General features: G+C 49.1%; 1 protein-coding gene across 3 annotated transcripts in view; it reads left to right on the top strand.

Moving 5' to 3' along the window:
* HPSE2 (heparanase 2 (inactive)) overlaps positions 1-14,904 on the top strand; it is a 104,730-nt gene that overhangs the window by 69,074 nt on the left and 20,752 nt on the right. For 2 of the 3 annotated variants that reach the window (XM_077183008.1, XM_054637525.2), the window contains 3 exons: positions 1,770-1,943; positions 2,504-2,675; positions 13,218-13,265. In XM_077183008.1, the coding sequence (XP_077039123.1) occupies positions 1,770-1,943; positions 2,504-2,675; positions 13,218-13,265 (394 nt within the window). The remainder of the gene's footprint in view (positions 1-1,769; positions 1,944-2,503; positions 2,676-13,217; positions 13,266-14,904) is intronic. The other variant, XM_077183007.1, reaches the window with a different exon arrangement.

Raw genomic sequence — 14,904 nt, 5'->3', positions numbered from 1 at the left:
CTATTCAGTTAGCTTATTTCCTGGACCCTCCTTAAAACTTTACTTTAAAAGATAAGTTTATTCATCTCAGGACTGAGTCTGTATTCACTGAGACTTTCAGTGGCCAGGAAAGGCAACAGAATAAACACAGACATGCGGTGAACAGCTTATCCCACCTGGAGCAAGCAGCTCCCTCTTATTACTCTTCCACTTGCACCTCAGGTGGGCAGCATGGCTACAGGAAATCTTGGAGCATCACTGCTGGGCTTAGAGCAATTCCTTGAGTATGTGGTGGCCTTCCCTATATCCCCTTCATTTCCCTTGGCAAAGGTGGTGCATGCAATCACCCTGGTGCCGTGGCAAGCCTGATGTATCCTCTGCTCCTTTATGCCCCACTTTTTTTGGAAATGTGCAAATAGACCCAGAGCAGGCTGCCTCGACCCTTCACTGTAACAACAAATTACTGGAAGCTGACCTAGCTGTGAGTATTTCTCACAGCAGTCCAGCCTAGATAAGGGTTACCTCAGTTTCTGGAGAGAATTCCATGTGCAATTCTTTGTGTACAAAGCCTCAGACCCATCAAGGTGTAAGGCCTAAATGGCTGCTTTGCTGCCCGCCAGTCCTGCTCTCCTGTCAGTAGATTGCTTCAGTGTGATTTGTTCTTGGCACTCTCCTGTGGCTGTTGATCATCTCCTTATATTTTTAAAGTGCTGACAAGCAACTTGGTTATTTGTCCAAGTGTTTTTCTGGGACCTGAAGCCAGCCTGCCTACTCCATAATTCCCGAGCGCCTCCTTCCCCTCTTCTGAAAGGGGAGCCTATGGTCTGCCCTCCCTGGCCCCCTGGAACCTCCCTATCCCTGGTGGCTCTTCACAGTTAAGTGGTTGCATCTCCAAGGCTGCTTCAGGAAGCTTGTTGAGTGTCCTGGGATGCAGTTCAACAGGCAGGGATGATTGAAAACACCACAGTTATCTAATTGCTCTCTAACCAAACCTCGCTGTCACGTGAGTTTGTGTCCTGCTAACACTGGCATTAGCTTCATCAGCAATTTGATTGCTGTTGAGTTTTTAGGGAAGTTTTCATTAAAAAAAGGGCATTAAGTGTTTTGTCTCTCTGCCCTGTGCTAATGTTGCAGCTCCCTAAAGAGTGGGTCAGCTCTTTCTTTTGTCTCTCTGTTGCTGCTGGCTGGTGTCTCCATTGCTCATTGAGGCCGCAGTACAGGGAGATGCCAACCAGGCAGTTTTGGGGCCAGCAGATAGGACACAGATTCCACAAAGCCCCCAGCACCCTGGGAGGGCCTGCTGGCAGCAGGGTTTGGCCAGGCTGTCACTAGGCAGGGAGCCTAGGGAGCAAAGACCAGGCTGCTGTGGGGTGCAGGAGAGATGGCAGCTTTAGGGTGGTGACTTCCTTGTCCTCTCCCCAGACACTGCAGGGATCTGCTCTGAAAGAGATGCAAGGCAGAATAAGCACAGGAAAGGACAAACTTTCCTTGCCAACAGCAGATGAAAAGCGATGTTATAAAGTCACTTGTCTCTGGTAACATGGCCCCAGCTCTGACACAGAGGTGGAGGGCATCCAAGTTTCCTGCTGGAAGGAGATGAACCCACACCTGGAATCCTATCTGGGTTTCAAAGGTCAGGTGCCTTTCTGTGGTTACAGATGTCGTGGGGATGGCATTTGACCCTGGCTCATCCTACATAGAAGGCAAGGTATGATGGACAGCAGGATCATTTGAACCCTCCTGGAACTAGCTTTCCTTTGAATTACAAACTGTTTTTTGTTTCTTCCCAGCCAGGTCTCTAGACAAACTCTATAACTTTGCTGACTGCTCTGGCCTTCACCTGATCTTTGCACTGAATGCTTTGCGCCGAAATCCCAACAACTCCTGGAACAGCTCCAATGCCCTCAGCCTGCTGAAGTACAGTGCCAGCAAGAAGTACAACATCTCCTGGGAGCTGGGCAACGGTGAGTGTGGGAACAGGAGAGCCACAGGAATGGAGCTTGCTGTAGCTGAAAGGTGCTCAGTTTTGGAAGAGGATACTTGTAGCTCATAGGATGCTTTACCAGTGTACTTTCAGAGGGATTTAAAGGCCTCTGCTATAAGGCAGCACCACCTCTAAGACTTGGTGTGAGACAGTCTCTTAGCTGGACTTTCTCTCAGCTGGTATTAAGCACATGAAATGTTTCTGTCCTGGCTGCTTGGCCCAGCTGGTGCTGGGGGGCCAGGCCATCTACTGCAGGGACTTGTATGGTGGCTGCAGTGCCAGGGGAAATGGGCAACCCTATGGGGACAGGAGCATGACACCAAGGTACAGCTCCTCCACCCAGAGCACAGCAAAAGGGGCACAGGAGAGCAGGCAGTGGCTGTTGTCCACTCCTCAAAGGCTCCTCCTGCTGCTCTGCAGAGCTGCCTGCATCCTCTGTGGAGCTCAATCTCTGTGACAGGGTGAGCTGTGTGTCTCTCTGGAAACACAGAGGAGGAGGCAGAGCTGACAAGTTTTGCTTGTCAATTTTTATTTTCTCAGAGCCCAATAACTATCGGACCCTGATGGGCCGCTCGGTGAATGGCAGCCAGCTGGGCAAGGACTACACCCAGCTGAGAAGCCTGCTGCAGCTCATCCGCACCTATTCCAGAGCACACCTCTATGGACCCAACATTGGAAGGCCCAGAAAGAATGTTGTTGCTTTCCTGGAAGGGTAAGTGGTGTTGGGTTGATCAAAAAGGGCTCAGAAACCCCTCCTGAGACCAATGTCCTTGGCAGCAGGAAGGCTTGCTCCTTGGCTTCCCAATGTCCAACAGCCTCCAGGATAGTGAGGCTCTGTGTGGCTGAGCCATCACAGTACCAGAGGCTTTGGAACACAGTCGTGTGTATGGCTAAAGTTCTGCAGAGGTGCCTGGTGGGATCTTGGGATGGACTGATTTACACTCTCCCAAGCATTTCCAGTGTTTCCCGTTATAGGCAGACTGAGGTGCCCACCTTGTTGGGATGTTAAGGTAGTGCAGGGGTGTGGATGCTGGCTGTTGCAAGCCCAAGAGCTGCAGGGTGAGGATGTGTGTCCTGGCACCACTTACCAATGTGCACATTATTTCTGAGTCCTCCTGGACAAATTGCTTTGCTCTTCCCATTTGATGATTTCTTCTCCCTGTGCTTTCTCCATCTGTGCAGAGGAAGAACCTGTTGCAACTTTCTTCACTGGCCAAGCTCTCTTCTCCCTCCTAGGGGGATTGGCACGTCTCTAGTTTGGGAAAGCCAGAGGTGGAGAAGGAACGGTGACAGAGAGGGACGCAGACATCTGGAGGTGACACTAGACAGCTACAGGAATCAGGGAGGTGTGGGAGACTGCTGGCAGCAGGAGTTGGGTCTGCGTGGCTCAAAGACCATGCAGCAGAAGGGAAATTCCCTGCAGGACTGTAAACAGAAACTCCAGTGCAGAAGGCTGGGCAGGGGGAGGTGTGGAAGGGACTCTTCTGGGAGCAAAGCTGGGTCTAGCATTCATTAACATCTGCAGGAATGATCTGGCAGAAACAATAAACAGCACACTGATGCAGTCCCCAGCGAGGCGGGGAGGGAGCCAGGGCCAGATTCTCAGCTCTGCTGCAGCATCACAAAGAGACCATAAAGCTGGTTGAACCAGCTGCGACGCCAGCATCCCTCCCGCTGAGAGAGGGGGAACAGCCCCTGTGCCCCACCTCGGCCGTGCCACGCCAGAGCGACGCCCACGGAGCCCCGCGCCTGGTACCGCGCCCGAGCGGCACACGGGGAGCTACAAAATGCTGTAGTAGCCTTGATCAGCAGGAAATCTATTAGCGCCAGGAGGAGCAGGCTGAGTAAGGAAAACAATGGGGATGAGAGCCAAGAAGCTATTAGAGAAAGGGAAGTCCTACTGCTGTGTTTGCCCTTCGTGCGCCGCAGCCGGGTCCCAGGGAAGAGGGGTCGGAAGAGCCAAGTCGCACGGCCAGGGTGGTCCAGCAGCTGAATGTTGCTGTGCTTTGACTGACGGCAGCCCTGGGAGCAGGGCTGTAGTGGAGATACATTATCTCCTCAGTCTGGTGGAGATAATGGCAGATACCCCATCTCAAATGAAAGGGAAGATATGTAAGAGCTGCAGCCCTGGTGATGGGATAGTGGGGCTCTTCATAAACGCCCCAGCTGGTGTGGAAAGGCTCTGATGACATGCCTGCTCTCCAAGCTATATGTTCTTTTCTCTGCTGCCCATCCCTGCCTTCCAGGATGACTCTGTTCCATGGGTGCTCAAAGAGTTTTGTGTCTCCCTTGGAGAAACCTTGTGTCCTGCACTCCAAATCCTGGTGTCGGCAGCTCACAGCAAGCGGCACACGCCTGCATGGTGTTACAGCCTGCAGGGTCCTCTGGAAAAAGAGCTGCTGGTCTTTCCACATAAAGAGCCCATTATTACCAGGCAGGGCATAAAGAGAAGGGACAAGTCTGATTACACAAAGGGCTAAACACTCAGTTGCAGTATTTGGACATGGAGTTGCAAAAGGATAAACATACAAACCCCAGTGCCTAAGCTCTTTGACAGCGTGAGCTTTACTCCCAGTAGCTCCCCAAGGTCTCTTCAATATGTGGGTTAGTGCTACCGAGAGCTCTGTCTTCTGCAGCAGCATCCAGAACTGGTCTGCAGGATGTGGCTCAGCATGTGCCTGGTGCTGTCACAGCCAGGACATGCCTCTCAGGGTCCTGAACGAGCCACACACACTCAGCAAGCAGGAGAGAGGAGAGGGAATTTAGGAAGGTTCTCTCGAAGGCAAATCTGCCACCTGCCCTGCTAGACCACCATGAGTGATCTGTGTAGTTCTCATGGTAGGTTGAAGGCTCCTGAGTGAAGTGTGTGCAGCTCAGAGTCCTGATGATGTGAAATTTGTAGTTTTTCTCTTCTTTTAAAAAAATTGTAACGAACAGCAGTAGTCAACCATGTAGGAGGAGATATGTCAAGTGGAGGATGATGCATCAAGAGTTAACTAAGGCTGGAGGGGTGAGATGACCCCCTCGATGTGAAGATGGGATGGGTGGATTTGTCTGCCAGGCAAGCATTGCCGTGTTACACAAAGTGAGGGGAAGTAATGGAACTGAGCTGAAATGGGACAGGAGACCTCAGACAAGCAGTAGGGGAGTCTTCTCCAGCAGTAGAAGCTGGCATTAGATGTTCTCCAGGGAAAGCCTCTGGAGATACCTGATGTCCCAAAACACTCAGAGAAAAGTGTCACTGTAAAGTATTAACTAGAATAACATTTTCCTGTTCCATGCTCTGTGTTCCAAAGGTTTTAGTCCTTTTTTAGCTGTTATCTCAAGCAATCGAACTAAACTTATTTTTGTGCTTAAATTTTGTCCTGAAATAATGGCAGTGTCAACATGAGTTGGGCATCTGCATCTGCTGAACACCTCCAGGGCTCTTCTGACTAAATTCTTATGCCTGTCCTCCAGAACAGGCTGGGACTGAACCCCTCCTGAGGTGCCACCTTTCTCTGGGGTCTGCTACAATAATTGACGGTTTGGGCACCCAAAATTTGCAGCATATAGGAGGGTGTGCATGCTGCCCACTGCAGAGGCTGTCCTTAGGCAGGTGACACTGAGCTGTGCTGGGTGACCGCTGTGCACTTCCCAATGGTGGAGGTGGGATATAGTGAGGGGAGGAGAGCTTGAGGCACAAAAGCTTGGGCTTTGCACACCCTTCAGTGCTGAGGTATTGTCCCTGAGCTCCTGCAGCAGCCTGCAGGGAGCAATGGCTCAGAGCAGCCACAGCCATCCGTGTCACCCTGGGCTGGCAGGTCCTGGAGCCTGGAGCTGATGCTGTAAGGACAGGCACTGCAGTGGCTGGGCCTACTATGCAGGAGGCTAGAAATGGTGTCTTGTGGATGCACAGGTGCAAGAGGGAATTTCTCCAGACACAACCAACAGTTGAGTTTGATGAGGTGTTAATTAGACCATTCATGCAGCCTGAGCTGTTGCAGAGCACGGCATGTTAGCTACCTACTGCGTCTGCGGGTACAGGAATCCCAGAACTGCTCAGAATTGGCTTGCGGAAAAAAATATGGGATTCTAAGGAATTAGCATAGATTTTAACAGCAGATCAGGAATCAGACACAAAGGTTAATGCATGGCTGGATAGCCCATTTGGTGCTGGAAGAGAAGAAACATGAGGAAAAGCGATCAGGAAGGAGAGATGTTAAAATGCATTAAAGCTCAGAACGTGGTACAAAACTTGGACTGGCATGTCTGGGTGGATTCGACTCTGGGCTCTCATGACCTATTGCTCCTCAGCTGGTGTAGCCCAGTTTTTGCCACTGGTAACTCACAAGTTTCAGTGTGTTACCTCCACCATGGCAGGAGGTGCAGCAATGTCAGCAGGGTAAGGGCTGGCAGGCACTTTTGCCCATCCTAGACTGGCTCTTGATGCTCTGTGGCCAGTTTAGGTTCTGAGACAGCTGTGTCACCAGAGAAGTGAAAATCTTTCTTGTCTGGAGCTACACTCTTTCCCTATTCCTCATCTCACAGATCTCAAAGTCACCAGATGTTGTGGCTCCTTGGCTTTTCTCTGCCCTCTTTCCAGCCTCCTTAGCCCCTTTTCCTGCTGCAGTCACCATTGTGCATCCACCCTCTGGTCACAGGGACACAGCACCTCCAGCCAGGTGACAGAAGTAGGTGACAAGGCTCCCAGTTTTCAGTCTTCCCTCGTAAGGCACAAAAATTCCTCATCCTTCATCCTTTTACTGACTCCTGCTCCTGGTTTGTAATGCCTGTGGAGACTTAACCACCCATCTGGTTCCTTGTGTCTCCTGTTGGTAATGTCATTCCACAGTGGTCTGACAGGAGCCCACAAAGCTGAGGAAGCACTTTTGTCAGTGGTGGTTAAGCTGTGGATATGCCAGGACTGGGAGGGGGCATGTCTCAGTTATTTGTGGGCAGCCAAGTTGGGGTCAGGTTAATACCTGACTCAGTCTTCAGCCCTGCCCCTTTCACCCACAAATCAACCCCAAGCCAAGGTTTCTAACATTTACCTGGTAGAGAGAACTGTTAGCTTACAGTTCATGAAATGGTACAATGGGGTTCCACCAAAGCAAAATCAAAGTGCTAAAAATGGGAGAGACTTGGTAGTGTTTTGATGATAACTGCCCTTGCCTTATGTCTCTGCCATCATGAGGATGAAGAGGGCTGTGCCTGTGTGTGCAGGACAGCACGCCTCAGTCAGCTCAGACATCAGTTTTTATCCCAATAGCAGCCAAAGACAGTGTATGGACAGAGCTTGTTTGTTTAAATTCAAGTAAGAGCGAGAAATAAGGAACTGGAGTAGGTGGTATCTGGCAAATGGAAGGACTCTGGATGAATTTTAGGAATGAATGTAGGCATTTTTCCCATCCTCTTGCTGAGAAGGACTTCTGCCATATTTGACACAAGGGACTTGTAAACACTGGATTTTTAGAAGTTGCTTTGGCTGTTTGACTTTCTTTTAAAAAAAAGTATATCCTTGCTGTATTGTATTACAAAAGCTACCACAAGGCTGGTGGCACAGACTGTACAAGGACACTCAAGGGATCCAGAGCAAGAATTTTGTGCAAAAATTAAAGCCACAAGACAAGGAACTTTAAATTAATGGTACAAAGGGAGGAGGAGGTCACTGCAGTGCGAACTCAAGCTCTGGTAGCATTGAACTTATGAGTGACTCAATTCATAAATACGTTGAAATGAGGTGTGAAGGATGTGATGACTCATTTTGCAGTTGGTTATATAGCAGGGTCAAGAAGCTGAGATATAAGCAAAAGATTTAGCTACCGCTCTTGTAGGAGGAAAGAGTTAATACAGTTGTTTCTTCTGAAACTTAATTTGATTTCTGGAATGCCAGATTCACTGTCACCTGTATAGGAAGAACAAAATGGATAAGAAAACACAGATGAGATTACAGCACTGTGCAAGTACACATTGTACCTTCATTCTGATTACTATCTACAATCTTAGTCATTTCATCTCAGAAAAGATGTAATAGAACCAGGAGGTTACAGAGAGAAGCTGAGGATGTGCATAGTGTGTTATTTCTTCACATGAGAAGAGATTACACAGGCCATGCCTCCAGCTCAGAAGAGAGACAGCTCAGAGGGAGTGTTACTGAGGCCCAAGAGCCTGTGAATGGGGTGGTTTGTTCATGGTGCAGAAAGTAGCTTGGAAGGAAGCTTTGTATAGAAGGAGGAAGGTTATTCACATGGTACACAGTGGCATTGAGTAAGGAATTGTCACAGGGTGCTGTGGAGGCTAGAGGGAGCTGAGTCCCTGTCTCCTAACTCCTTGAGCTCCCTCCAAGGACAAAGAGCCCTCTTAGCTGGGAGGCTTGTGCAGCCCTACCACAGATCAGGCTGGCTGAAGGAAGGTGATGCTGAGCAGACAGACAATACAACATATCACCAGATTTATACCTAGTTCACACCAACCTCTGCTCCCCAGAATGAAATTCATGAATATCCACTGCAGGACAAAGGCTTTGCAGCATGTAGCTTTAGTGGGGTCTAGTACCTCTTTCTGCTGCAGGTATTCAGCTGTTCTGCTGGAACCTGAAGAGGTCACTAAGTGAAGCCTGGGCCTTAGTGACCCTCACAGCCAGCTGAGACATAAGGTGAAGGGTTTTTACCCATTACTGTTGGCTCAAAGGGCAGAGATCTGCCACCCTGCTCTAGGGGTCCACCAGGGCACCACCACAACCACAGGCAGGCCAGTCCTGCTCCTACATTTGGGGCTTGTGCAGGGTAGGGACTCTGTTTTGTAGTTCTTCAGGGAGTTGCAGATGAAATAACCCATGTTTGTAGAGTCCAGCACTCAGGGGTCATTCAGATGCTAAACCACTTTAGCAATAACAACTTTTCTCCTTGTGCAGCTGCATTCTTTGTTACAGCATTGCTTTTTTTTTTTTCTTCTTCTTTTAATAATTTAAAGGATGAAAATATGCAATTACCTGCATGGGAAAGAGATTTCCAAATGTGGATGTCTCTTTAATGTATCAGGAATAAGCCTGTGAAGTTCCAAAGGCTGGCAGCTGAATGCAAACACATTCACATGAGAAATAACACACCTGGAGGCTAATTAACCATGGGAGCAATTTACTTGAGGTTGCAGTAGGTGCTCCATGACTGACAAGTATTGAATCAAAGCAGGAGATGTGTTGCAGGTATCTGCCAACACTAAAGTGAAAGTTGTGGTCCTGGGAGATGTGGTTATGGGAGATACTCTGGAAGAAGTCAGATTTGACCCATGGTGTGCCAGTACAGACTTTGGGTGTCAGTACCATCTTGAGGTGTTGCAGCCCTCCTGCTCCTTGCCCCCACAGCTCACATGTCCTGTGAGGTGAGCCCCACCATTTGTGGGACAGAGCTGTGAACTGTTTGAGCCACTGAGCAATGCTGAATTACATTATTCTCAGCTCTAGCTCAATGCAGGGCCCCACCAATAGCAGTGGTGGCATGGGATGCTGGCACAGAGCCAGCTGCAAGGGTAAGAAAATGAATATATCACAGAGTAATGGGGTGGGTTGAACTGAAAAGGAACTTGGGGATCATCTAGTTCCATCTGCCTTGCCATGGGCAGGGACACCTTTCAGCAGGCCAGGTTACCCAGGACCCCATCCAGCCTGGCCTTGAACACTTCCACAGATGGGGCATCCACAGCTTCTTTGGTCAGCCTGCTCCTGTGCCTTATCACCCTCACAGTGAAGAACTTCTTCTTCTAATACCTGATCCAGACCTACCCCCTGTCACGTAGGGGTGTCCACATCAAGCTCAGTGACTTAGTTTCATTCTCACAATCAGGAACTCCCTACCCAAGATTCCAATTCCTCTACATGTCTCTGATGTGTTCTGCTTTCCCACCTAGAAATGCTGTCCCAGAAGATTTCAAAGACTTTTCTTGAGGATTTTAACATGGGCCCAGGTTTCTGATACATGGAAATCCAGCCAAGGGTATTACAGGGGCAGGCACTGGGGTGCCACCCTTCTGAACTATGGGGCAGTGCTGCAGCATTTGGGGCTGAGCTTGTCCCACTGCTCCTCTTAGGGAGGGATTTAGTGCACATGTGCTGCAGGGTCAGTTGGTGTTCCCAGAGAGAGCCTGGTGTGCAGGAGAATGGCAGATTTACTGTGCCAGCCCAGCCCATCTGTGCAGCACATGTGCAGGGTCTGAGCTCTGCGGAAATGTCTGGCTCACCGTGCCTGCACTGTGGAAATCACACAGCCAGGAAATCCCAACAGGAATTGTGTCACCGCTGGGCATTCTCACTGTATGGATCTTCCCTGGCCTCAAAACCTGTGGATGGAACAGCACAGGTGCTAAAGGAATGAATAAAGGGATTAGTTAAATCCCTATTCCTAAAATGAAGAGATTTGGATACCTGTGCATTACTGCATCTCCACGTCCCCTAGGCTTTCATCTCTTGCTCCTGCAGTACCCCTTGCTGGCTGCTGGGCTGCTCTAGGTTCCCTCTGGAGAGTAGAGACCACTGCCCAAGATATCTGGGGTGTTCCAGGAACAACTCCAGCTCTAAAGGCGGGACTTGAACAATTACCAGGAACTTCATCTTGCAAAAAATCTCAACAAAAGGAAAAAGGAAGAAAACGGAAAGAAAGGAAAACAAACATGCAAAAGAAAATTCGAGCTAGATATGTATGTTTTATCATAAGATTTTGATATTAACAGAAGTAACTGATTTATCTTGGTATTACAGAGGCAGAAGAGGAGCCCTAAGCAAGCCAGGACCTTTCTGTCCTGTTTTTGGTCTGCACTGTGCTGCCTGAGTGACGCCTGTGCCCTATAACAGTTTCTTGGGAACTTTTTATCAGGAGGCCAAGTAGCTTCCTAGAGATGTGGGAGATGGGGCATAAGGATGGCCTGTTTTTGCTGCTCCAGGAGGTTATAATGAGGATTTGCTTTGCTTTTCAGTCCCTGCTCAAAGACCACTGTACAAGGTGTGTCTTCAACAGGGCTATAGGCCCTATGAAAATGGCAGGAAAAACCAGAGAGTTTCTTCCTTTAAGCTTGGTCTGCTCACGGTTTTGGTCTGTGAGGGGAGAGTGCCAAACTGAGCCTGAAGAGGTGATTCAGTAAAGTCCAGGCTGGTTTACTTTCAGCCAGAATGTAAAGCATTTGAGGTTAGAAAACAAGTTGGGCTAATCTTCAAATCCAATTGCAACATATTGATCTTCAAATCCAATACAGATTGTACTCATACTTTCAGTTTAGAGCTCATTAGTTTACTCTTATAGACTTTGTGCATTACATTTTATGCATCAGCCCCTGTACAGAGAATTTAAAACCTGGCAGCTGGGGATTTTGACACTTTTGGCACATTTCTGCACACTTAGTTTTATACAACAGCAATGCCTCCTCAGCAATGTTTGCATAATTTTCTTTTTTCCAGATGACCAGTGTGAGTTGTGGGGAGCTCACACCTCTCCCTAAGGCTGCACTAGGTCTGGCCCAGCTCAGCTGGGGAGGAACTGTCCCCAGCCATTCCATTGCCACCTGTCTTCCAGGCCTGACCCTCAAGAGAGATGTAAAAGCATTTCAGAAAGGCATTTGCTTCTTTTACAGAGCCTGGGAGCTGAGCTCTCAGCACTGCTGGGCAGCAGAATTGGGGATGCATCAGTGCTATAGGAGTTTACAGCATGTTATTGTTTTTCCATTTCTAATTGTATCTCTTCCCTCTCTGTCTGCAGGGATTTATTATTGCTGCCTTTGCCAGCATCCTCTTATGCTCCACAGGGTCCAGCTGCCCTTTTGTCCCAGTCTATAATTGACCATGGTCATTAATTTAAAGTCAGAATGATCATTTCCGAGCTATATTTAGCCTGAAGCTTGCTGCTCTTGTTTCAGACCTGATTAGAGGCTCGTGTGCCAGAAAGCTGCTGCTCATCCCTGCCATGACAAACAGTCTGATGGTCTCTCCTCTCAAACCTTCCCCTTCCCTGCCCTCGGTCATGGGGCTCTCCTTGGGGTCACTGGACCCAGCACCGCTCACCCCTGTGTGGAGCTGGGACAGCTGTGACATTGCTGCTGTGTTCCTGGAATCCTTGTGCATCTAAAGCAGCCCAAGAAAATACAGCATCGTTTCCTTTCTCAGCATATTCATGAGCTCATGCACATGTCTCCTGTCATGTGTGTGCATTATCACTTCCCAAATGCATCAGCCACGCAGTGCACGTTGCGCTCCCGCACAGACAACGTGCCTGTGCAGGCAGACTGTGCCTTGCTGTGGTTCCATATCCATGCTCCTAAACATAAGAATATAAGAACTTCCTCGTGGGAGCTGCAGTTTTCCAAGGTGCTGTTTGGATTGCTGGGCTGGGGAAGCAGGGAGAGACCCCTGCAGTTACCATCTCCTCCTGTGGTGGTTGCACATGGTGCCCAGGATTGGGAATTGCTTTGGTTTGGGGGCTGGCAGTGTGAGCAGGTGGACCTGTGTAGCCTCAAGTCCGACTCAAACAGGAGCTGTCTGGAGCAGATATATTCTTAGTCAGGGCAGAAGCCATCAGGAGAATAATACCCATATATCACTGACTTTAACCTTGTCCATGGAAGTGCTGTGGTTGGGTGTGGGAATGGAATAAACCAGAAGTGCACCCAGGTCAGAATCCCACAGTTTGCTAATAGCCAATGCCAAAGAAAGAGGCAAAAAAAGGAAAGCACTTAGCAGTGTTAGTCCAGCTTTTCCTCCCTTCCTCACGAGCTTCCTGAGCAGGAGGTGGCATTTTTGCACCTAATAGCTTTGCTGGGTTTTATTTCCGTTTTCTTCCATTTCCCAGTCCTTGCTTGAATCCAGGCAAAGAGTTCCTCAGATTAAATACATATTGGGGGCTAAGAAGGATCTCCTTTTAAGATGGACATTTAAAACATGTTCTTTAATTGCTATTGAGGGTTGTTAAAGTCACAGAACTTAATACATACCTCAAGATCTTGTTCCTGAAATCTGTTGTGTTTCAAAAGCTCTCCTTACCTGCTCTGAAATTATGCCAGAGCTCTGCTGCCAGTTGGGTCTCACTTCATTGTTCTGAGCTGTGCTTGCTACAAGCACTTGGATTGAGCAGAATTTATTCCTTCTATTGAAGGACACAGAGGCTTCATTGGAAAGTATTTGTGAGTACAGTGGCCACCTTTGTTATCTCGTGGTGTAGGATGAGCACTGGTTGTTTAGGATTTCCCTGTGACCACACTGGTCTTACCTGCTTTCTTCCTCTGTTTCCCACAGGTTCATGAAAGTGGCTGGTGGCACAGTGGATGCTGTTACCTGGCAACAGTAGGTATTCACCATTCCTGCTACTTTCCAACACTCAGTGCAGTGATCACAGATGCTGGGAACAGAGCTGATGTGCTCTCTGGGTGTCAAGGGGCAGATGTGCTACAGCCACCTCCTCTGCCCTGCTGAATTTAAACAAGTGAAGGAGGCTCTGCCCTTCTTTCTTGAGCCTCTCAAACAATTACAGGAGTGGATGTAATAACCTTTACCTCTGCAGCTGAGACACAGGACAAAAATACCACTGCCTGCGTGCCTGGCCTGACAGATTGCTGGAAACAGAGCCCTGAACTGGACTGCTGAGTCTCCAGAGGCAGCTGGGAGGACAGGCAGCTCCAGGGGTGGCTTGGGTAGGGACAGCAAGGAGCCAAAACCCACGTGTGACAGATGTATGGGAGTATCTGAAAGCCCTTTTCCTTTCACCCCAATCACTGTCTCCTCATGCCCACTGGCCTGAATCTAAACTGGTTCATCCAGACAAGGGAGAAGCATCTTAGTCCAATGGTAAACACAAAATGCCCCAGACCCCACTCTGCTTTGTAAGGGTGTCCACAGACACACCACTGTGTCCTGCATGCAGGTGGAGCCCCAGGAGCAGATATCAGTTAAAGGGGGACGAACATCCAAGATCCTGGCCCAGCTGAGGCTGAGAGAGGTGCTGTTGCCTGTTTTTCCCCCTGGTCCTAAAAATGCTGCATCTCAGAAGAGCAAAGGAAGCTCTGAGCTGTAGCACTGAGTGTTACAAACACCCTATGGAGGGAGAGGTTTTCTTATTTGAGGGAAAATCCAAAAACATCTTTTTTCCTCTTATTTCCACCTGCCCCAGTTTGCATGCTGTGGCCAGAGGTAGGCTCCCCAGCAGGCTCTCTGCAGTGGGAGTGCAAACACCAGTGCCAAGGTGAGGCACCGTACAAGCACAGCAGTGACCACCAAAATTGACAGCAAGAGGGTTTGTGGGGCAGGCAGGACTCTCTCCTGCCACAGAAAGGACACATTTCAGAGACGAGTATTCACTGGAGAAAAAAAAAACAAACTATGGTGAGACCATTCTGCTCTCAGAAAAACTGGATTTGCTGTCATGCTGGGTTGTACTTCCCATGCAGGACACTGGCCTGAGCATGGAGCCAGGGTCTCAGCTCCAAAGTGTGCTTGAGTGTAGTGCCCACAGGTCTTGTTCCCAAGGTGATTCTTCACCATGACCATTCATGGGGTGCTGGAGCTGCTTTGCTGAGGTGCAGTTGTGGGGTTTGTAAATCCATCACCTGTAAAGGCCCTTTGGAGCCCTGCTCTGAGGCAGAGCTCAGTGGGGTTTAACACACCAGGTTTTCCTGCAAGCACAGCCATGTGTCAGTGTTGACCGTGAAGGCTTCTGCAGAAGCAACTGTTGGCATCCTAGAGGGGTTTGTAGCACCAGACATGAGCAGCAACCTGTAGGTCCCATTCCTGGAGCTTGGCTGGTCTCAGTGTGCTTGCCTGGGTGTTCAGCTCCTTGGGTTTCCCTGCCAGGCAGCAGCAGCTTGCTGCAAGGGGGACAGTGGGGTAGCAGAGCAATTGGAGCAGGATTTGTGTTACTTACAGGCTCATGCTGTGCAATGATGATCTATGTCTCATCTGGGAATTTGCTTTTCATGATTACACGATG

This window comes from Agelaius phoeniceus, chromosome 9 (genome assembly GCF_051311805.1).
Source record: "Agelaius phoeniceus isolate bAgePho1 chromosome 9, bAgePho1.hap1, whole genome shotgun sequence".
NCBI classification, from domain to species: Eukaryota; Metazoa; Chordata; class Aves; order Passeriformes; family Icteridae; genus Agelaius; species Agelaius phoeniceus.
This window is presented reverse-complemented; position numbering and strand designations above follow the sequence as displayed.